The 24,760-nt window shown below is 38.4% G+C and overlaps 1 protein-coding gene across 2 annotated transcripts in view; it reads left to right on the top strand.

Annotated features, from left to right (window-relative positions):
* Klhl7 (kelch like family member 7) overlaps positions 1-23,925 on the top strand; it is a 36,900-nt gene extending 12,975 nt beyond the window's left edge. The window contains exons 5-12 of one of the 2 annotated variants that reach the window (XM_027429574.2): positions 2,794-2,969; positions 5,925-6,099; positions 8,742-8,884; positions 15,323-15,397; positions 17,254-17,494; positions 18,896-19,097; positions 21,535-21,632; positions 22,305-23,925. In XM_027429574.2, the coding sequence (XP_027285375.1) occupies positions 2,794-2,969; positions 5,925-6,099; positions 8,742-8,884; positions 15,323-15,397; positions 17,254-17,494; positions 18,896-19,097; positions 21,535-21,632; positions 22,305-22,588 (1,394 nt within the window). In that variant the 3' untranslated portion in view covers positions 22,589-23,925. The remainder of the gene's footprint in view (positions 1-2,793; positions 2,970-5,924; positions 6,100-8,741; positions 8,885-15,322; positions 15,398-17,253; positions 17,495-18,895; positions 19,098-21,534; positions 21,633-22,304) is intronic. The other variant, XM_027429575.2, reaches the window with a different exon arrangement.
* Positions 23,926-24,760: the final 835 nt, after the last annotated feature.

Below are 24,760 nucleotides of genomic sequence, written 5' to 3'. Positions count from 1 at the left end.
TCTGCTGCTCAAAATATCTTGCCAATCTAACTTCCACAAGCGCTATAGGAACCAACCAATGGCAACTGATTGAATTGGGCAAAATTCAGTCAAACATGGTGATGCACATCTATAATCCAGTACTGAGAGGCAGAGGCAGGTTCAAGACCAGTTTTGTTTCTATAGGTAGTGCAGGCCACTCAGGGCTACATAGTGAGACTGTAGGTAGTGCAGGCCACTCAGGGCTACATAGTGAGACTGATCTCAAAATAAGAGATCATGCACATCATACAAAATTCAAGGCAACCTAGTAGTGTTAGAAACAGAAAAATCACACTAAACAGCCAAAATGAACAGCTGGGGGGGATTTAATGTAAGGAATAAAAAGAAAATTATAAATAGAAAAGACAAGGTGGGTGGTGGTGGCATGTACACCTTTAATCCCAGCTCTCAGGAGGCAGAGGCAGGTGGATCTCTGAGTTTGAGGCCAGCCTGGTCTCCAGAGTGAGTTCCAGGATAGTAAAGGCTATAAAGAGAAACCCTGTCTTGAAAAACCAAAGTAATAATAATAATAGTAGTAGTAGTGTAGTAATAAAACAGAAAAGATGTTTGAAGGGGCAAAAACCCTATGGTTTTCCAGTCTTGACATTTAATCAAATTGAACAGTAAAGTAGATGCCCCCTAAAATTCAAACTAAAGATCAAGGGGGGACTATCTCATGATATAATACTACAAGTAAAAGGAAGCCATTACTGAAAGGTCACCATTAAAGGAAGAAACACGGCACTAATTTGAAGCAGGACTCTGGGAGCAATGAAAAGAAGCAAAAAATGTCAACAAACTGCAAAGGAAAAGTCATTTGGACCTTAAAGACCATTTCAGACTGAGTACAAAGTCTGACTCATGAACTAAGACATTCCTTAGACATATTGTAGTGATTCTTTCTTTTTCTTTCTTTCTTTTTTTTTTTTTTTTACTCTTTAAATGTCAAGATCTTAGATTTGAGGTGATGAAAATGTTCTGGAGCTAGATAATGCCAGGATGACATGAGTGTACTAAACGTGACTGGTGGTAGATTTTGTTACATGTACTTACAATCAAAAAATTATCATAAAAGTTTAGAGATAAGAGATAGGTTACCAAAACAAACTACTATTTCTATCCTATTATGAAGGGTCCCACAAAATGACTTCTATGTTTAAAGATGTAGTCTCCAACCATTGAGAGATTATTGGATCGTGAGAGCACCATCAATAAGAATATCCTAGCTAGTTTTTTTAGTGATGGCAAAGTGAGCTGTTTTGTTTTTGAGACAGGATCTGTAGTCTTGACTGGCCTGTAAACTTAATACCAGAGCTTGTCTTGAACTTACAGAAATTCACCGCTTCTGCCTCCTAAAGGCTGGGATTAAAGGCATGGGCTACTATGCCCAGAAAAAAAAGATGACTTTGGGGTTTTTGTTTTGTTTTGTTTTTTAAGGTTTATTATGTATATAGTGTTCTGCCTGAAAGTATGTCTGCAGGCCAGAAGAGGGCACCAGATCTTGGCTGTGAGCCACCTTGTAGTTGCTGGGAATTGAACTCGGGACATCTGGAAGAGCAGCCAGTGCTATTAACTGCTGAGCCATCTCTCCAGCCCCTGACTTCTGTTGTTTTAAACAGAAAGGGAATTTGAGAGGCTGTGATATATAACTCATAAAATTGCTCATACTGCAAAAATCAGGATTAGAAAAAGTAGGATTTGAATAACCAGCTTGTTTAGATAGCTTTCACAGAATGTTTTATACTGTGATCAGAGAATGAGTGCAAGTTTATTCCCTTGGAGTATTTACAAATACTGATCACCAGCAACAGAAAACATAGAGCCCCTAAAAGGAAAGAAGCACAGGGCCTGACCCCCCAACAGCAGTGCAGGAAGGCAAGAGACCAGCTTCAGAAGGGTATCCTCCAGCACCATTTTTAACACTTGGAAATTTAACTGAATAATTTAAAAGAAAATCGTAAAGTATTAAAGACCTAATTACAGGCTATTAAAAAAAAACATAATGTTGGCCATTGGTGGCACATGCCTTTAGTCACAGCACTCGGGAGGCAGAGGCAGGCGGAGCTCTGTGAGTTTGAGGCCAGCCTGGTCTCCCGAGCGAGTGCCAGGATAGGCTCCAAAGCTACACAGAGAAACCCTGTCTCAAAAAACCAAAACAACAACAAAAAAAAAATCCATGATAATAACACAATAAATCAGAATCTTTGGAATATAACTGAAGCATTTTTTTGGAAAGAAATTTATTTTCAGTCTTTCTTGATTTAAGCATCCTGCTCAAAGAGGTAAGAAAACCTTTCAAAGTTTGGTTAAAAAGAAAAGCTCAAAGAACAGCATCAGGATTGGATCTGTAGCTGGGAAAGCAAAAGGCAAGACCAAGCTGTCTTCAGAAGCAGAGAGCCTGAAGCCACTAACCTCAGATAGCTGGAAAGGTCCCAGCTGTGATATCTTTGTGAGTTAGTGCTAGTGTGCACACTGACGTGGAGATTAATTTTATTATTTAAATTTGAGATCAGTAAGAAAAGGGTAGAAACTTCCAGAAATAGGATTCCCATAATGCCAACTTTGAACAAAGAAAAAGTGTATGTGCATGTACAAATGTACATATAACTTTGGTTTTACTTAGTGCTTTTTTAATCAGGCTATTATTCTATAGTCCAAATTAGACATAAATTTGAGATTTTTCTGCCTTATCTATTCAAGTTCTGGGGGAAACATGTAGTGTTTCTAAAAGCAGTGTCTTCTGGTTTTTTGGGTTTTTTTCTGTGTGTGTAGGTATAAGTGTGCTTGCAGAGTGTCTGGACTGTCCTGAACTGAAAGCAACAGCAGATGACTTTATTCACCAGCATTTTACCGAAGTTTACAAAACTGATGAATTTCTACAACTTGATGTCAAACGAGTAACCCAGCTTCTTAGCCAGGACACTCTGACTGTGAGAGCAGAGGACCAGGTAACTATATTGTCTTACTGGATATTCATTGATAAAAAAAATTCTTTACCAATTTTTTCTACATGATGTTTTAATATATGACAACAAAATTCTCCTATTAGGAGAGAATGTATTCTTATAATAATACATTATTACAAAGCCTTTTTCATTGGAAGAGTCATGACTATTTGAACTACAAACTGCATGGTAGAGATAAAACATTGGGTACCATGTTAGGCACAGCAGTGCCTCCCCCAAAAGATTTCCTGAACTTATGTTACCTTACATGTAGTAGGGAGGTTAAAGCATGTGACCAAGATGAGCATGAGGGGATGGGTAGATTATAATTATAATTTTATAATCATAAGGGTTCTTAATTGTTGAAGAGGGTGCAGTGTGCAAAAGAGTTGACCAATCATTGCTGCTTTGGAAGTGGAGGAGACCCACACTACACATAGGTGATAAGAGACTGGAAATGGTCAGGAAATAATTTGACCTATGAGGCCTCCGGGAAGTCCTTGTGGGACCTTGATTTTAGCCCAGCATGACTTGGTTTTCATTCTGTTTTCTAGAATCATCAGTTTAAGTGTTAGGTGTGTAAATTCGACAAAGGTATTTAGGAGCAGGTTGTGTGACCATAATAGACCATAATAGACACACTCGGTCCTTATAGAGTTTATAGTAATTTGTTATCACTGCAATACAAAATGAGTATACTGATATCATATGTTGAGTTGCTATTTTTCTTTAAAAAAATAAAAAAGATTGCACTAAGCCATGTTACTTTTGCTCTGTGTTGTTTATAACAGAATTTTTAAGTTGAAGGATTTGACTAGATAAAAAGAAAAGAAAAAACAAAAAACAGTGCTACATGTCAGGCACAGCACAAAGTTCAGTTAGTTACCTCAGAGGCTAAAGTAGAAGAATTACTTGAGCCCAAGATGTTGAAATCAGTTAGTATGTACTGTGACCCTATCTCAAGAGAAACAAAATGAAGATGAAAACATCAGTTCTCAGGACTGGAGAGATGGCTCAGTGGTTAAAAGCACTGGCTGCTCTTCCAGAGGACCTGGGTTCAATTCCCAGCACCTGCATGGTAGCTCACAACTGTCGGCAACTCCTGTTCCTGAGGATCTGACACCCTCACACAGACATACATGCAGGCAAAATACCAGTGCACATAAACTACAAATCAATAAATAAACGGGGGGAAACCCCACATCAGTTCTGTCATCAAAATTAACTGACCTGTATGCAGGCAAAGAAGAGGAGTGGAAAACCTGACGGATCCTGCCTGCTGTTGGTTGTCAGTGATGTCTGTTGAGTACATGCCTACTTGATGTAATAAAACAGTAAATCATCACTGGTTTGGCTGGGTTTTGTCAACTTGACACAAATCTAGACACATCTGGAAAGGGGAATCTTACTTGGGAAAATAATTGTCTTTATCAGACTGGCCTGTAGGCAGGTCTATGGGACATTTTCTTGATTAATGATTGGTACAGGAAGGTCCAGCTCCCTGGGGGGTGCAACCTCTAGGCAGATGGTCCTGGTATGTATAAGCAAACTAAGCAAGCCAGGAGGAACAAGCCAATAAGCTTTTGGTGGTCATGGTGTTTTATCACAGCAATAGAAACCTAAGGCAATCACTGTGGTCACCCTCCCCAAAAAACATAACACAAGAGGGCAAACAAACTGAAATTGAGGACAGTTTACCTGACCAGAGTTCAGAACTATTAAGGTTGTAAGAAAGGAAAGTCTGAGAAGCTTCCCACACAGTCTTAAAAAAACATCCTTAGGTGACTTATTGAGTTAATACAATGTGGTCTCCTTTATGGGGTGATGGGAAGGAAAATAATACTAGGTAAACACCAAAAAATATTAAAATAGTATGGTATTAACAGAAATATTAACTCATGATTATAATAGATGCTCCCTACTGCAGTGACTGGGTACAGAGAATACTAAATCTCAATCTGTTCAGTACTTGATCTTAGCCAAAAGACCAAAAGGCAATCCAAATATGTTGTAAAATAAAAAGCCTCTCTTTAAAGTTCCTGTTCCTTAATTGATTAACTAGCTCAAACATATGTGTAGTAGATGAGTATGAGTATATATATAGAATAAGTTGTTGATGCTATTTAGTGCTTTATAAATTAGCTTATATTAGTGAACTTGGACTTATTCAGTGTAGTTAAATGAATGCTACAGTATCAGTTTTTGAAAGCAATTTCTTACAAATACCTTTTATTTTATTAAATAATGAATTGCATATCTTAAATCTTCTAGAAGCAGGTAAGTCTGTTGGTTCACAGTGTAGAAATACAAGGTTAAAATAAATGATTCTTATATCTCCTGGAATGGAAGACCTCTTGGGAAACCTGTGTTGCTGGTCCTGGGCATATGTTGGGGCTATCACTGGCCAATAGACTTCTTTCAGTATCATGACTGCTTCTGAAAAGGAAGCTGTGGTTTTTGTTTTAAGAACACACACACACACACACACACACACACACACACACACACACACACACGTCTTTTTACAGAACTCTGTTTTTATTATTTTTAATTACATGTGTATGTGTGTGGATATGTGCACTTATGTACAAGTGCCCTTAGAAGCCAGAGGCATTGGCTCCCTGGGGCTGGAGTTAGACCATTGTGACTAGTGTGACATGGGTGCAAGAACCAAACTCAGGCCATTGAGAAGAGCAGTATGTGCTCTTAAGAGCTGAACCATCTCTCCAGCCCCCTAATCTTATCACTGTGTGTATTAGTAGTTAGTTATAGCAAACATACTGCCTATAAGGCTCACTAATGCGGTGTGTAAAGGGTCTGAGGTATTAAGGAATGCAGACAAGTATTTGGACAATACCGAGGATGAGTAATTGTCCCCTGTTCAGTGTGAGAGTGAAAACAGATGTTTGGAATGTTGCTGCCATCTCAGAACTTTACTGATCTGTTTTTCCACTTTAGGTTTATGACGCTGCAGTGAGGTGGTTAAAATACGATGAGCCTAATCGCCAGCCATTTATGGTTGATATCCTTGCTAAAGTCAGATTTCCTCTTATATCGAAGAATTTCCTAAGTAAAACAGTACAAGCTGAACCACTTATTCAAGACAATCCGGAATGCCTTAAAATGGTGATAAGTAAGTTGCCTTCATACCCATTTATTTATGTTTGTATCACATGGCCACAATGGACTAAAACCTGTTCAGTGGATCAGACTCAGTGTTCCCTTTTTATTTTACTTAACCAAGTAGTGTCCCATCTTGACATCTCTTTTTTGTAAATAGATTTTCCTTATTTGCCTGGAGTTTAATCATATGCTGATTTTTATCTTTTATTTTCTCAACCCAGAAGTCTAAACACTTTCATAAAATGCTGCTTCATAAAATTGTGAAGTTACCCCGTTGCTTCTCTTTCTTTAAAATGCCGAGTCCAGTGCTTTCCTTCTGCCTATTCCATGGCTGCTGGCCCTGTCAATTGAACCTGATGTACATTTCTTGTCCTGGGACTTGACTTTACCACCCCTGGAGTGTCTTTTCCATCTGTTCTCTTCTGAGTACAAGGTTTTCTTTCCTCTCTTTTGTTTTTGTTTGTTTTGAGACAAAGTTTCTCTCACTGTGAAGCCCAGGTTGGCTTGAAACTCAAAATCTCCAGCCTTCCCTCTCCTGAGTGCTGAGGTTGCAGGTGTGGCCTGTCATTCTTGACTCCCCTTTCTTCTAAAGGGGTCCTGATAATTGATAAATACTTGGAGATTTGATAAATCTCATGTTTATTTCACTAGGTTCTCTATATTATCTTTTGAGTGTTCTTGAGTTTGTAGTTTTGCCCATGAGTCAATAAAGAGCAAGTCCTTAGGAGACTAACAAATGGAACTGTGTGTGGAGTGGGCGGGCACTTAGTTTGGGCTGTCATAGCCCTGTGCTCAATTGTTTGATATCAGCAAATCTGAATGAAAAAGTGTGGTAAATAGTCAAGCATGTTTTATATGTTTAAGAATTGTGTTTGGTTGGGAGGTAGTGGTACAGGCCTTTAGTCCCAGCACTTGGGAGGCAGAGGTAGGTGGATCTCTGTGAGTTTGAAGCCAGCCTGGTCTACAAGAGCTAGTTCCAGGATAGGCTCCAAAGCCACAGAGAAACCTTCTGTCTTGATAAAGCAAAAAAAAAAAAAAAAAATTGTGTGTTTATTTTTTGTGAACTGTATCTAGGTACTTTATCTACTTTTTGGTGAAATTGCTGGACTTAATCTTACTAATAGGATAGCTTTGTAATTTAATTTTATATAATATTTTCCTAGTTTGCGACTTTTCCCTTCCAACATTTGTGAGATTTTTTTTTTTTCAAATTCCAATTTTTGTTGAGAAGAAAATATGAGGTAGGAAATACAGTTTTTTGCCCTGTATTGTATAACATTAATAGACAATCCATTTTTCCCATGCTAATTTAAAATAATATCTTTTTTAATTTATTTTTTTATGTGCATTGGTGTTTTGCCTGTGTGAGGGTATTACGGACAGTTGTGAGCTTCCATGTGGGTGCTGAGAATTGAACTCAGGTCCTCTAGAAGAACAGTCAGTGTTCTCTTTTTTTTTTAAGATTTTATTTATTTATTGTGTATACAATGTTCTACTTGCACATTTGCCTGCATTTCAGAAGAGGGAAGAGGGCACCAGATTTCATTATAGATGGTTGTGAGCCATCATGTGGTTGCTAGGAATTGAACTCATGACCTCTAGAAGAGCAGCCAGTGCTCTTAACTTCTGAGCCATCTCTCCAGCCCCTAAAATAATATCTTAAACAGTTTTTGATTATGTGAATCAAACCAAATTTAGAAAGATCTGTAATAGTTTGGAATCCTCATTGCATTTGATCTAAGATAGTCCTTCTCAAAGTTTTATGTACATCTGAGTTAACTTGGAATTGGTAAGTACACAGGTGATGCTTTGGTTGGTAGCTTTTTCATAGTGAGTTTCAGCATTTCTAGCAAAGTTCCGGCTTCTGAAGCTGCTGTTATTTGAACCACATTTACATAACAAGATGGGGCCCTTGAACACACCAGTACTGGGTGCCTGCACTAGAGATTTTAATTGGTCTGCAGTAGGAACTGGTATAAATAGAAATTTCTTGTGTGATTCTAATACACAGTTAAAACAGAGAGCTGATGGTAATGGCGCACATTTGTTATCTCAACATTAAGTAACTGATGCAAGAGGGTTACTAGTTAAAGGACAGCTTCCTGTGTTACATGTGAGATCTTATTTCATGAAAAAAAGATTGAGATCACTGGGTTTAAGAGATCTAAATTTCAGTAATTATTATTTCGACAGCTACTCTTGAGTAACCAGCTCATTCACTGGTATGTAGTGAGTGGGTGACATAGTCTTAGCCATATTGACTGATGAGGATTCTTAGACATTTATTCTGCTTCTTTCCTCTTTCTTCCTAGAACACTAGAAGGGAACTAATAATAATAATAATAATAATAATAATAATAATAATAATTTTAAGTTATAGAGGGTAAAAAAGGGACTACTTCACTTTTTTTTTAAGATTTATTATTTATACAGTGTTCTGTCTGCATGTTTGCCTGCACACCAGAAGACGGCATCTGGTCTTATTATAGGTGGTTGTGAGCTACCGTGTAATTGCTGGGAATTAAACTCAGGACCTCTGAAAGAACAGTCAATGCTGTTACCTCTGAACCATCTTTCCAGTCCCTACTTTACTTTTCAAAGGATTGGCTTAGTACCTGAAAGTCTTGAAGAGTTACCATGTATTTTGTGCAGGTGGAATGAGGTACCATCTACTGTCTCCTGAAGATCGAGAAGAACTTGCAGGTGGCACAAGGCCTAGAAGAAAGAAACACGATTACCGCATAGCTCTGTTTGGAGGCTCCCAACCACAGTCCTGTAGATATTTTAACCCAAAGGTAACTAACTATTTCCAATTTTTATTTTGAAGGGACTGAGCACGTATAGACACTAGCATATCTCATGTGGTAAGTAGTGATTGATTGCGTGGTTATTGTTGTTTTGTAGGGTAAGAAAATTGAGAATTAGATTTCAGATGTCGCCTATAACTTCTCTGGAGTGCCTTAAAAGGAACCACTACAGAAGAAACAAAGTTCATTCTTTGTTTCAAGTCCATGTACTCATTCTAATGTTCTTGCTTTTATTAGATGATTATCTTCAGTGAAAACCAGCCTCTTAGGCTAGATGTGTTTTCTTTCTTTGGTAATTATAATACATTGTCATTCTAGACAATTTTAAAAAATGTAGTCACAAAGAAACAAAGATAGATTCCAAACTATCTAGAAACAATTAGCACTTTTAGTCTGTTTTCCAGTACATTTAATACCAAATGGAGGAATAAATTATGAGTCATCGAAAGTTGCTTTATTTGCTCCGTAATCCCAGATGTGCACTGTGATCATATTGGGACATTGCTGAAGCCATATAAAAGAAGCATCAGTTGCTCCAGAAACACCGGGTGACCTGAGCTGCTGGGCTGTACTACCATAACTTGTTCACTTATTAGAAGAGGGTTTTCTGCTCTGGAGTTTAAAAGGAACAGCCAGATCTATCCTGCCTGATATGTAGGAGGAGCTGGGGCATTAATCTGTCCTGCGTATTCCAGCATTCTATAGACCAGGGGGTTGGTGGACTTATGTAAAACGACCAGAGAAAATATTGTCATCTTTGCATATTCTCAATTATGTTGTTTTAGAAGATAAATAGCCATAAACTGTATATAAATAAGTAGGCATAGTTTTATCCATAAAATGTTATTTACAAAAACAAATGATGGACTAGATTTGGCCTTTGGGCCGTTGTTTTCCAACCTCTGCTCTAAGACCCATGGAGACAGTGGACAAGTAGGGCCATTACAATAACCAACACTGTATTCTTACCTAACTCATCTTCTGTTTTCACTAAGACATTGAGGATTCTTTACTGTCTTGTTCTCCAGAACTGCTCATCATTGTGGGCATCAACAACACTGCCTGTGACCACCTTTGTAAAGATGAGCTAGTCCAGATTCCCTAAAGTTTATATTATGGTGTGGAGTTAAGAGTCAAGAGAATCTGGAGGTCAAGTCATGACATCGTTTTTGGCAGTTGACAAGAAATTCCCTCTAGTAGGTAGATAGCCTTAGTCAGCATTTAGCTATATGCCAGATTTACAGCTTATATCAATCTGGTCCGGTTAAGACCATACCTGGCCCTGCTTCAGTGATAGCTGGAGTTACCATTATTGCTGGTTCCTCTTCTATTTTGTAGTGAAACTCTCCAACAGCTTCTTCTGAGGACATTTAATGCCATAACCCAAAAAGTAATGATATGCTTACAGATACCAAAAATACCTCCCCAAGAAAAGGATCACATTCACTATCATATTTAGCCCCTGTTGGAGTGTTGTCACCCAGAAATAACCGCTGAACCATCCCTCCAACCTCAAAATACAGGTTTACATATGGTTTCTTTCACATTAGAAAACAGATGGCTATTATGAGAATCATGGCCTGTATAGTACAAGCCAATAAACACAATTTTCTTAGTGTGTTTAAAAGACTAGTCACACATACATACCCATTTCATACCAGCCCGTTGAAATTTAAGTAATAATTTGTTTTTTTAAATTTTCAGGATCCTTTTGAGTGAAGAAAGGAAAGCATAAACTGAAATCCTAGCAGTTTAAATTATACTTTTTACAAACTACAGCTTTCTGGTGGTAATCATAGTTCACTCTTAAAACCTAGCTGTGATGTTTATTTAGGCAGAAAAAAAAAAAAAATAGGCCAGGTGGTGGTGGCACAAGTCTTTAATCCCAGCACTTGGGAGGCAGAGGCAGGCAAAGCTCAGTGACTTCAAGACCATTCTGGTCTACAAAGCAAGTTCCAGGACAGCCAAGACTTACACAGAAAAACTCTGTCTTGGAAAATCATCATGATCATCATCAAACCAAATTCTGGCAGAAAACAGACAAACAAATAAAGGGATATTTTGGTGTATATGATGGGCCAGAAGAATCATTTGGGAGACAAGGAGGACCATTGCTAGAATAAGACAAATGGGATAGCTGACACTTTTAGCCCATAAATCTAACACTTTCCTTGATGGTGTTTTTTTATTGGACAGTTAGAAAAAGATGGATATTCTGCACAGCCCTGGTACTGAGACTGTAACTTCAGAATTCTCACTTGATGCTTTGCTTTGTTCTTTAAAATGACCCATTCTTAATTGCCTTCTTTTGTACTCATCCACAAATTTTTAGACTTCTAGTGTTGAGAATTCAAATAGGAAGAATTACCTAGTTATTTAAAAATTGTCATTCCATCTGTTATTTCTTATTCCCTGAAGCTAAGCACTATTAGAATCTATTTATAGTATTATTTACAGTTTTTTTGTTTTGTTTTGTTTTTTCGAAGAGCTAGCTCCTGTCTTTTCTGTTGTAAAACCTCATCTTGAAAAACTGGTCTCTGAGTTCGAGGCCAGCCTGGTCTACAGAGTGAGTTCCAGGACAGGTTCCAAAGCTCTAGAGAAACCCAGTCTCGAAAATAAAAGAACAATTATCAAGTATTGTCCAGGAAAGGGAAAGGCTAATATCATAAATAAAAATGGAACTGCAACCAACAAGGACAACATCAAGCAAGAAAAACATACTAAATGTCGAGACCATGGGTTAATTGGCAGATTACAGAGATTACTCCAATAGCTGTCGTGTTGTCTAAGTCTTGTACCTAACATGCCACAGCTGATCGAGAGGATAGTAATTGCGACTATCTAGTCTTCAACCCCATCAAAGACCTTAGAAGGAAAATAATATTACCTGGATAAGCAGGAAGTACAAGCAAAGGACTTCCAAAAGATGCAAGAAAAGACAGATACAGCTAGCTGCCTGGACAGTCACCCAAAGTCTTTCTGCAACGTTGGGGCAACCAGTATTGGCTATATGCTTAGAATATCTGAGAGACCATTTTCAGAAGCAGGAAAATTCAAAAGACTGTCCTACCCTGTCTTGGCAAGGTTCAGCAGTCACTTTTCCTTGTATTTTGCTTGTCCTGATGGGACAGCGTGCTTTCTGTCAGCAGTGGAGGCCAGGGCAGTTCTTTGCCCAATAGGCAGGTTTGTCACGAAGAAAATAAAGTCCATGTGGAGTGTCTTTGGTGCCCAGCATTCTCTTGGGAATGGATCTGTGCTGTCAGGATCAGTCATGCATACTTACACCTTGCTCTTCATACCCTTTCTTATTCCTATTTTATTTTTTAATATATTTTATTTTTTATTATTATTTTTATGTGCATTGGTGTTTTGCTATGGGTGTTGGGTCCCCTGAAACTAGAGTTACAGACAGTTGTGAGCTACCATGTGGGTGCTGGGAATTGAACCCAGGTCCTATGAAAGAGCAGCCAGTGTTCTTAACCAGTAAGCCATCTCTCCTGTCCTAGTTTTCCTATTTTCTTCTCAGCACCTAAACACATAACTTTGCAATGACATGCACAATAAAACTTAAAACTGATTTAAAGTTTTGGGTTTTGGTTTGGTTTGGTTTGGTTTTGATTTTTTTGTTCTTGTTTTCCAGAGACAAGATTTCTCTGTGTAGCCTTGGTTGTTCTGGGATTCAATCTGGAAACCATGCTGGCCTTGAACTCCTAGATATCAGATTGTCTCTGCCTCCTAAGTGCTTGGATTAAAGGCATGTGCCACCACTACCAGGCTTCAAACAGGTCTTGTTTTGTTTTGTTTTGTTTTGTTTTGAGACAGGGTGTCTTTGTAGCTTTGGAGGCTGTCCTGGAACTTGCTCTGTAGACCAGGCTGGCCTCAAACTCACAGAGATCCACCTGCCTCTGTCTCCCGAGTGCTGGGACTACGGTGTGCGCCACCACTGCCAGCTCACACAGGTCTTTTTAAATAGGTTGAACTGTAAGGCACTAATGGCAGCTGAAACGAGTATTTTGCATTCTTAGTAGAAACATTCACAAAGGACATTTTGACTAACTTCCTAAAAGATGACAACATTACAATACCATATGTAGCTAATGGTTATTAAACATAGTGTCTATCATATACAATAACAATTGAGTTTAAAATGAACTATTATTAAATATGTTACAAGAACAAGAGCCAGGCATGGTATTATGTGCTTGAGACCATGAGTTTGAGATGTGACTCTACAACATAGCAAGATCTTGATTCAAAACTAAGAAAACTTGGAAGTTTTTAAGGAAACAGCATAAATTATAGATCTCCAGGATTGAACGCAGGTCTTCAACTTTGACAAGCATCTTGACCCTTCGAATTATTTTCATTTTTATTTTTTTTTAAAGATTTTATTACATATATAATATTCTGTCTGCATGTATGCCTGCAGGCCAGAAGAGGGCACCAGATCTCATTATAGATGGTTGTGAGCCACCTGGTGGTTGCTAGGAATTGAACTCAGGATCTCTGGAAGAGCAGTCATTGCTTTTAACCTCTGAGCCATCTCTCCAGCCCCCTATTTTCATTTTTAAATATAGAATGTAGGAAACTCCCGAGATACATGTTAAGATTTATTTTTAATTAGGAGCATGAGCGTGTGTGGGGGTGGGAGTTAGGGTTCACATGAGTCCAGTTTCTCATGGAGGTCAAAAGAGGGTGTCAGATACTGTATTAGGTTACCTCACTCTTGGTACCAAAATCTGTGTTGGTCAGGGTCTCTAGATTACTGGTTCTAAATCTTCCTAATGCTACAACCCTTTAATGTACAGTTCTCATGTTTTGGTGACCCCCAATCATAAAAATATTTTTGTTGTTTCTTCATAATGGTAATTTTGATACTGTTGTGAATTGTAATGTAAATATGTGTTTTCTTGTCTTGGGTGACCCCTATGAAAGGGTTGTTCGACCCCCAAAAAGGGGACATGACACACTGGTTAACAAGCACTGCTCTAGAGACACAGAACAGAGAAAGAGAATAGCGTAGAGGATTTGTTAGAATGATTTACAAACTGTAGTCCAGCTAGCCCAACAACTGCTGTTTACCAATGGAAGGTCCAAGAATCCAGTAATTGTTCAGTCCATAAGGCTGGATGTCTCAGCTAGCCTTCAGATTACACCAGAATCCTAAAGAAGTAGGCTCTACTGCCAGTGAAGGACCAAACTAGCCAGCAAGAGCAAGCAAGCAAAGAGAGGAAGTTTCCTTGGTCTATGTCCATTATATAGGCTGCCAGCAGAAGGTATAGCCCAGATAAAAGGTGGATCTTCCAACCTCTGAAGATCTGGTTTAAAAGTGGGTTTTCCCACTTCAAATTAAAGAAAATTTCCTCAGCCGATGGTGTTGGCACACACCTTTAATCCCAACACTCGGGAGACAGAGGCAGGCAGATCTCAGTGAGTTCGAGGCCAGTCTGGTCTACAGAGTGAGTTCCAGGACAGCCAGAGCTGTTGCAGAGAGAAACCCTGTCTCAAAAAACAAAACAAAACAAACAAAATTCCTCACAGGTGTATCTAGCCACTTGGATTTTAGTTAATTCCAAATGTGGTCAAATTGATGACCAAGAATAACCATTACAGATCCCCTGGAGCTGAAGTAACAAGCATACCTACTGGTAGACAAACACACTACAAGATAAACGTAACATCATTTTGAAGTGTTAGTCTTACCCAATGGACACAGAAAGCCTAGGGATAAATGCTTTTACAGAGAATTTCCCATATAGCTTTCAGTAAATTGTGTGAAGAGCCACTTTGAGACCTGAGATTGACTGAGTTAATGTAGTTTATTAAATTGTGTTTCTCTGAATTTGTACAATATATGAGAATCAAATAGATTACCTTTAAAGAACTACTCCCTGTAGAATATACGGTAATTACTTTTGTTTTGTAGTATACAGTTTTCTCTAATGAATAAATAAAAACCTGAGTAATTAATGCTCTGCTTTCCTTATTTTAAAAAAAGTGTTTATCATTAAGAGTTACAAGTCCCTGCAAATGCACTTTCTTTCCTAGGAGATGAGCCCTTCTATTCTTAAGGTATATTCTAATCTAATGAACATTTGACACAACAGATGCTAACAAGATATAAATATTAGTTTGATGTTCTTATAGGGACCTCAGTGGTAACATTTACACACAGTGCTTTGCTCAGTAAGCTTGGGAATTGTTTGGATTCATGCCTCATCCTGATCATTTTCAGCTATTTTGTATAGCAGCAGGAACCAGGTGTCAATATGCTGTACCTTTGGGGACATTCCCCATGCACATACATGGTACGTGGGTAGGAGCATCCTTGGATGCCACAAAACATAGAAAACGATAAACCAGGCTTGGACAAGTATTGTGTGTTTTCTCATATGTAGACTTTTTTTTTTAATGATATGAAATTAGAAGAGAAGAAGGACCCAAAGGACGAGGGAAGAGAAGACAAGGAGCAGTGGGAACATGAAGAAAATGACGAGCATTGTAAGCCAGTGTGAAAATGGCACAAGGAAGCCCATTGGTTTCTACATTTAATATATGCTAAAGAGGAAAAATAAAACATCCTGTAAGTTATCACTAGGTAGGAGAGGGGTGAACACTGGCCAGAGATGACTTCCCTGGACCAGGAAAAGAGCTGGTAAAGGGACATATCGTTGGTACCTTAGGTGTTGTGGGCCATATAGTTTCTTTGAATGAAAGCAGATGCAGACAGTGCACAGTGGAATATGTTGCCATCTTCCAGTAAAATTTTATTACAGTTAAATTGAGACTCTGGAGTAAAAATGATACCAAAATTTTATTCAGGACACCACCTTCAATCTCCTTTCATGTAAAAAAAAAAAAAAATAGTTTTCGTGTCCATAGAAACTTAAAGTGAGGGGGGGAGGGGGCTGGAGAGATGGCTCAGTGGTTAAGAGAACTGCCTGCTCTTCCAAAGGTCCTGAGTTCAATTCCCAGCAACCACATGGTGGCTCACAACCATCTATAGTGAAATCTGGTGCCCTCTTCTGGCCTGCAGACATACATGCAGGCAGAATACTGTGTACACAATATATAAATCTTAAAAAAAAAGAAAAGAAAAAGAAACTTAAAATGCATGTCTACCCTCCTCCTGGGTTTACCGAAGTGGTCACTGTAACTCTTCCTACTAAGTGACATGTTAGCTTCTCCCATTTTGGTTCTGTCTCTTTTATATGCTGTCAATTGTATCATTGTTGGTTTTTGAAATCATGAAGCTTGAAGGGTAAGTTAAATTTCCATACAACAATTATTGTTCATATTTGAAGTCTACTTGTTGGTAGATAAGTTTATTTATACGTAATAGTTAAATAGATTTCAAGCTGGTTAGTCTTCTGTTACAATTGGAGTAATAATAATAAATTAAAAGAAAAAAACACATACAAAAAAAAACAAAACAAAACAAAAGCATCTTTTGTCTGGCAGTGGTCATGCATGCCTTTAATCCCAGCACTCTTGAGTTCCAGGCCAGCCTGGTCTACAGAGCAAGTTCCAGGGCAGCCAGGACTACACAGAGAAACCCTGTCTCAAAAATCTCAAAAAAGAGGCTGGGCATTGGTGGCACATGCCTTTAATCCCAGCACTCAGGAGGCAGAAGCAGGCAAATCTCTGTGAGTTCGAGGCCAGCCTAGTCTCCAGAGCAAGTGCCAGGATAGGCTCCAAAACTACACAGAGAAACCCTGTCTGGGGCGGGGGGAACCAAAAAAGAAAAGGCAGCTAGGAAGCAGATTGGCACTGTGGTCAGTTCTAATGATTGCAGAGAACAGCTGCTTGAAGCCCATAGTATGGTCTAGAGAATCAGCACTCAACATGTAAACACCCACATAGAGAGACAAACAGTTACACATAGTTAAAAAGAGGGACTGGAGAGATTGTCTTAGCGGCTAAGAGCACTGACTGTTCTTCCAGCAGTCCTGAGTTCAGTTCCCAGCAACCACATGGTGGCTCACAGCCACCTTGAATGAGCTCTGTATACACAATAAAATCTTTTAAAAAAAATAAAATAAATATTCTTAAAAATAGCTATTATTTTACATATTTTAGCATTATAATCTTCAAACTTCAATGACAGGGAATAGAAGACAGCATAGTAGTGATCTACCTAGATATGTTTATTTCAAAGCCATGGAACATTCATTTGTGTCCATTCCTCTTGCCTTCTGCCTCAGCTACCAACAGTTTAAACTGAGTGATAGTCTCAAGGCAAACATTTTATATGTCCAGCCTAGCAGATAAACATGCCCATGTTCTTTGTATTATCTATCTGTGTTTTGCCGTGTTGGGTTCCGTTTCTGAAAGCTTCCTGGCCTGTCTTGTTTCAGGATTACAGCTGGACAGACATCCGATGCCCCTTTGAGAAACGGAGAGATGCAGCATGTGTGTTTTGGGACAATGTAGTGTACATTTTGGGTGGTTCTCAGCTTTTCCCCATAAAGCGAATGGATTGCTACAATGTTGTGAAGGACAGCTGGTATTCCAAACTGGGCCCGCCAACACCTCGAGACAGCCTGGCTGCCTGTGCTGCAGAGGGCAAGATTTATACATCTGGAGGTTCAGAAGTAGGTAAGACGCTGTTGATATTTTTGTTTAACAGAAGTATGTTAATCCAAGTATCCTGGCATTCGTATTGCCAGGACACTTCCTTGTGTCCACAGCACTTGGAAAGTGGAGTTGGAAGATCAGAAGTGCAAGATTATCTATCCACAGCTACACAGCAAGTGGGAAGGGAGCCTGTGTGCATGAGACCCAGTCTCCACACCAGCCAGCCAGCCAGCTAACCAACCCGCTCCTTGTATTTTCTTAAAGCAAATGAAAACCATTATTAAATTGGTGGTATATGTGATCCTATTACTCAGAAGGCTGAGGCAGACAGGTGATGATTTCAAGATCACCCTGGGCTATAAAATAAGGTTTTAACTCAAAAATTAGAAAGAAGAAAAACAAGAGCATGCATTCTTATGATACAAAGGAAACAAAGATAACCCAGACTACAAGTAATATGTTCCTACTGGATCAGTGAGTAAGTAAAACTCTGAAAACTTCAAAGGAAATAACATTACCTACCCAAAACAATTATCTACAAGTAAAATGAAAATGCTGCCAACTAGCACTTGGTCTACAGAGCGAGTTCCAGGACAGGCAAAGCTACACAGAGAAACCCTGTCTCGAAAAAAACAAACAAAATAACAACAAACTACTTACCCCTTTAATGGGATTATTTACAAAATGTTACTGAGCTCCTACAGTATGTAAAAGTTGTAAAACTTAGTGAATATATGTTTTGCTCTTAATGCATAATTAGTGTACCAGACAGAAATACACATTAATACCTTAGTTTGCCAGATCTTCATATTTAAGAAGTGTAGGTGTGTTTTTAAAACTTTACATTTGAAGGCTGGAGAGATGGCTCAGCAGTTAAGAGTGCTGGCCGCTCCTCCAGAGGACCTGGGTTCAATCCCCAGCTCCCACATAACAGCTCACACCAGTCTATAACTCTAGTTCCAGGGAATCCAACACCCTCACACAGACATACATTAAGGCAAAACACCAATGAACATAAAATAAATTAATTTTTAAAAACTTTGCATTTCAAACTTAGGTAATTCTTATCATGCACAACTAGCTTTGAAGACTATATAATGGTTCTTTTGAAATCAATTCAATTTCTTTTCCTAAAATTTAATTACTAATCTCTTCTTTTGTTTTAATGTTTTCCAAGGTCCTTACAATATTCTTAAGTTATTGTGGCAAGTAGAGAAATTATCTCTCCACACCTAAAGTCTTCCCTCTCTTCATTTAGCTCTGCAGTCACTTCACTGCAAACCCATGCCAAGCCAAGATGACTAGATTGTAGGACCGTTTCTTTTCCAGGGAGGGTGTTAAAACAGGCTCCCACTATATACTCCAGGCTGGCCTCCCATTCACAGCCCTCGGCTTCTTCATTTGAGTCCTTTTCTTTTACAGGAAACTCAGCTCTATACTTATTTGAGTGCTATGATACAAGAACTGAAAGTTGGCACACGAAGCCCAGCATGCTGACTCAGCGCTGCAGCCATGGGATGGTGGAGGCCAATGGTCTCATCTATGTTTGTGGTGGAAGCTTAGGCAACAATGTTTCTGGGAGAGTGCTTAGTTCCTGTGAAGTCTATGATCCTGCCACAGAGACGTATGTATCTATTTTAAATGATTCTGTCAGTGTTACTATATTCCATAAGGTCACTGGATGAAGATACCAAAAGGTAGAAGGAACCCAACAGAAATGTAATTCTTGTTTTAAGAATATACATACACTTGAATAGCCTGAGACCTTAGGAAATAACTTGACCTTGTCGAACATATGAATGATTGGTCCATCGGACTCCTAAATGTAGGGGGAACGGAGAGAAAAGTTAGAATTAAATGTTTGTCCTTAGTGGCAATAGTACAAATTGGTTCTTGGCATTAAGCATTCCCCTAGGTGTGTCTTGGGGTTCATCTCTCTCGAAATGCATCTAAATTAGTATTTGTTAATAATATTAACTCGTGGGAAGCAAACAGCTTCTTTGAAAGGCAAAATGTTGAGCTGAGTAAGGCAGTGCACGCCTATACTCCCCGCACTGAGAAGACTGAGGCAGGAGAATGGCCATGAGTTCGAGGCCAGACAGAGGTACAACAAGAGTCCTTGTCTGGAAAAACAAAACAAAAAAACGAGGGAAATTTTTCATTATAAAGTATTATTCATTTGTTTGTACTTCCTATTTTTAAATGATTTTTAAAGACATGATAAAACTTTCCCAAATAAAAGTGCAGTTGTAGTTTTTTACTCTCAGTTTTTGTTCAATTCATCACCAAGAAATAGCACCAAAAAACCACTTGCCTTGAAATTTATTTTTTACTAAAGAAATCTCTTAGGCTCAAATGAATTGCAGTCTGATGCTTTTCAAACCTGTGCTTGCCCCAGGCCATGGTGGGAGTTGCGTGTTCTTGTCCTTTCATCTGCCAGCTGAGCTTGTTCATCTCCTTCCCTTTGTCCTAAACCACAGTCAGGGGCGCAACCTTTACAGCCTTCTACCTTACCTCCTAGAAATCCTATGCTCAAAATACATGTAACACTGGGAACTGTGGTCTCTTTGTGCTACTGCTTTCAATTTTAAAAACAGTATTTATAAAATGTGCGTGTGTTTCTTGAAAAAACAAGGCCATTATGGCCTCTGTAGTGGTTGGTAGATATGAAGCCGTTTTTAAGCCAAACAATAAACATCAATACCAGACAACAGAAAAATTGCTAATATTCCAGTTGATCATAAGGCGCTGAATATGTCATAAAATTATCCAGTTTTTTTTTTAAAGTTTAAAAAACCATCTTAAAAAGTTTTCCTGTTGTTTGAAGCCTTGTAGTGTTACCTGTTGAAAGATCACCTGTGCACCATTAGCACCCTAAGAGTCACAAGTGTTAGCTATGTGTGTGTACACAAAAGAAACTGCTATCAGAAAGAAGTAACCACCTCAGTAGTCTGTGTTAGTTATGTGTATGATAATGCTACCCATGTTAGTGTACTTAATCACGGTGTCTATATTGGCATTGTCAGTTTCACTGAGTAGTGGCTGTAAGGTAGTAAGTTACTCAGACCCACAGATGGCACTCATGCATGCTTGTTCTCTCTCTCTCTCTCTCTCTCTCTCTCTCTCTCTCTCTCTGTGTGTGTGTGTGTGTGTGTGTGTGTGTGTGTGTGTGTGTGTGTGTACCAGACTAACTGAAGTTCTTACTGTATATTTATAGGTGATGGCGAGGTGGTAACACACACCTATAGTCCCCAACAGTTTGGGAACATAAACTAGGAAGTTCTCAGTTTGAGGAAGGCCTGAGCTGCACAGTGAGCCTGTCTCTAAAATAAAATAGTAAAACAAAAACAAAAAACACATGTAAACAATAAAAACACCAAGTATGATGGTACAAGCCTATAATCTGAATTTGGGGGGCACTGGAGCAGAAAAATTACTGAGAGTTAATGGGCTTGCACATGGGCTACATGTGCAAGCTTCAGGTCACCAAGGTCTAGATAGCAAAACTATCTCAAACCCCTCAAAATACTAACTTATTCATTGTATGAGGTTTATTATGAGTTTTTCTTTTACTTATGCATAAATATTTAGAACCACATGTAGCTGAGCATAGTGGCTTGGGTCTGTAATCCTGGCACTTGAGAGGCAGAGGTGATAGGAGGGTCATCACAAACTCACAGCCACGATCACCTACATGGCAAGTTCTAGTTCCCTGGCTACATAGAGAGGCCCTATCTCAAAGAGATAAGGGGACAGGGATATAATTGAAGCTTTATATTCTTCCTCATTCTTTGTTGCTGTTTCAAAAATTACTGGAAACTGGGAAATGGATTTTTTCAAAAGACATTGTTCCCTTGCATTTCTTATATATCTTATTAAAGGTTTAAATCCCCAATTTACCCTACCTATAAAAACATTATCCAAAACTGTTTTCTAGCCTTCCAGACATCTTATGTATGAGACACGGTAGTTAATGAACATTTGTTTAGGATAACAGGCCTGTCCCATTGGAATCGTTTTACTTCTTGTAAATAAACACACTAAAAACTTTTTTTCCCCAGATGGACTGAGCTGTGTTCAATGATTGAGCCCAGGAAGAATCATGGACTGGTGTTTGTAAAGGACAAGATATTTGCTGTGGGCGGCCAGAATGGTTTAGGTATATGATGTTAACTCACTCTTCAACTTCAAGTTCTTGAATTACTGGAGCATTTCCTAAAATTGAATCATTGCTATACAGAGCACTAAGTCTTAGCTCTGACATGTGCTAATGAAATGTCAAGCAGTCATTGTACCATCTCAAACAAGCTGGTCCTTTCCATATGCTCAGGGCCGCTTTCCCATCTGCCTAAGGAGTACTCAACAGTTGAGAAATGTGAATGTTAAAAAAAATCCTTACTAGCTTTTCAACATTTTAAACACTACATGAAAGTATCTTTTTACTCTTTGATCTTTCTATCTTCTTAAGTAATGCCAATAATGATTTAGAAATGTGAACTGAATCTAGAGATAGTATTTCATTTTATCAGCTTATCTTATATGTTAAGTAAAACAAAGAAATAATTTCTCTTACCCACTGGTACTCTCCATAAAATGTTAATAGAAAGAAGAATATTTGGAATAATTTATAATCAAAGCAAATGAGAAAGCAAATCTCTGGTACTTTTTCATTTTCTTTTCCAGGATAGAACATTTGTAGGAAATGCTTCTTTTTTTGTTTTCCTTTTCACCCTTTAACTTTTAACTTTGTAGGAAAAAAATGATTATGAAAGTTAACTATGGAGAGATCCAAGAGCAATTGATTCAGTTCTCATACTTTGTTCTTTTGAAGGTGGTCTGGACAATGTGGAATATTACGACATTAAATTAAATGAGTGGAAGATGGTGTCCCCGATGCCGTGGAGGGGTGTAACGGTGAAGTGTGCAGCAGTTGGCTCTATCATCTATGTGCTGGCAGGTTTTCAAGGTGTAGGTAGATTAGGGCACATCCTTGAATATAACACAGAAACGGACAAATGGATTGCCAATTCCAAAGTCCGTGCTTTCCCAGTCACAAGTTGTCTAATTTGTGTTGTTGATACTTGTGGAGCAAATGAAGAGACCCTTGAAACATGATTGAGTGGACCTGACTCATCTGAGACTCAAAAATCTGGCCACCAATGGTTTGTTCCATTAGTTTGGTTGTGAAGTTCTGGTCTGGTATTTTGATAAGTAAGATTCCAATAAAATACAAGTTTATTTCATCTGGATTTGATTACTTAATTCAAAGACCATATTTTAGCTGGCCATATAACCAAGAAGCTATCAGCCAGAAAACTTGAAAGTTATAAGCATTTCTTGAAAATAAGATTTTCAAATGTAGCCGGGCGTTGGTGGCGCACGCCTTTAATCCCAGCACTTGGGAGGCAGAGGCAGGATGGATCTCTGTGAGTTCCAGGCCAGCCTGGTCTACAGAGCGAGTTCCAGGACAGGCTCCAAAACAATACAGAGAAACCCTGTCTCGAAAAACCAAAAAAAAAAAGAAAAAAAAGAAAAAAAAAGATTTCAAATGTATAACTGATTCTGACAGAGTGGGGCATGCTCATCAGAGAAGTAGCCCAGCTTAGCTTTAGATTCTATTTTCATATTGTGTAAGTGCTGTGTAGTTAGTCTGTTTGTTTCTGTTTGGTCAACACTAAGTAGTAGTATGGATTATATTTCAAGATGGCAAAGTCTGATAAAGTAACTGTATGTAGTATTACGTATTTTGCTTGTCTTCATTTATTTCACTTAGTGCCAAACTATTCCATTCTAAAGTAAACAAGAACAGCTCAAGGGGTACATTTTTTTTCACACATTTGGGGATTTAACACCATATCAAATTATTCATGGAATATATTCAGTCCAATTAAATGAAATAGTCCATATTTTCATGTAGAATATTCTTAGCACTCATCATTAATTTATTTAGTTTTCCTCAGCAATGTAAAAAGTTCTCTGCACGATCAGTCCTTATTGTGAAAGCCAATCAGAATACAGTGGTTAGCCACATATCCTAGTAAGAATGTGCCTCCTCCCCATGCCTATTGTACACAATGTCCAAAGCCAGGATGGTGGGTAAAAGTAAACCGGATTCAAATTACTTATGTACAAATTACTTTGTATAAGAAGTCTTATTTCATTACTTTACTGCAAAGTACTTTGCTTTTATTTCAGTAGATCCTGGGTTTATTGGTGTTCTGTCTTTGGAAGTGGCCTATTTTGATAATATATGATTAAGTTTTCAAAAATTACAATTTGAATATGAATGTTTAGTAGCCAAAAATTGTTATATAACTATAAACAGTAATTGTGGCTTTGTGGTCTAGTTTTTAAAACCTGACAATGTCATGAAAACTTTTGAGTCATTAACTTTTAATATGCCCTTATCAAAATAAAATGTACCACTTAATAAAGTTATTCAACTGAGCCTATATTCTTTTTTGCCTTGTGTGTATTAGGGGAAAAAGCTTACTGTATTTACCAAGGGAAAGGAGATATTTGGGGGGGCACTTTAAGACTGATAATCTTAGCCTATACCAAAGATTTAAGAAAATCCAATTTACTCCATCCAATGTGACACCAAACCAGTTCTCACTAAAACCTCAGTAAACTGGTAACATGAAAGGGTAATTCATGGTTTGCAGCATTTAACAACACTTGACTGATCCTTTTTAATACCTTAAGTTTCCTCTAAAGATTTTTAAGATTTCACTTTGATCTTCCTAGTCTCCCTCCTTTTAAACATAAACTAATTGGGGGGGGGCAGAGATTAAAAGTAGTTTGAAGCAGGTGGTAGTTCACACCCTGGGAGGTTAAGGCAGGAGGATGACTTTGAGACCAGCCTGGGTTACACCTACATGGAGAACTGTGTAGAATGTGTTCCTACTCTTCCTATTTCTGTGACAAAACCTGACAAAAGCAACCTCAGGAAATGGGTTGACCCTAGCTCACAGTTTAAGGATACAGGCCATCACTGGAAAGGGTTTCAGCAAGAACATTAAGCAGCTGGTCACTTTGCTTTTGCAGTCTGGAAGCAGCAATAGATGCTCAACTTGAATATGTCTTTTTATATATGCCATCAATGGTGCAGCCCACACTCCCAGTGTCTTCTCCTCAGTAAAACGTTACTGGAAGCATCCTCAAAGACATGCCCAGAGGTAAATCTGTGGGGATTTTAAATATAACATCTTGGAAGTCCAGAGATGTGTGTCTATGGTGATACTAAATGTAATCAACTCGACAAGATTAACCATCACAAGTGTTACG

Source organism: Cricetulus griseus, chromosome 8, assembly GCF_003668045.3.
Source record: "Cricetulus griseus strain 17A/GY chromosome 8, alternate assembly CriGri-PICRH-1.0, whole genome shotgun sequence".
NCBI classification, from domain to species: Eukaryota; Metazoa; Chordata; class Mammalia; order Rodentia; family Cricetidae; genus Cricetulus; species Cricetulus griseus.
This window is presented reverse-complemented; position numbering and strand designations above follow the sequence as displayed.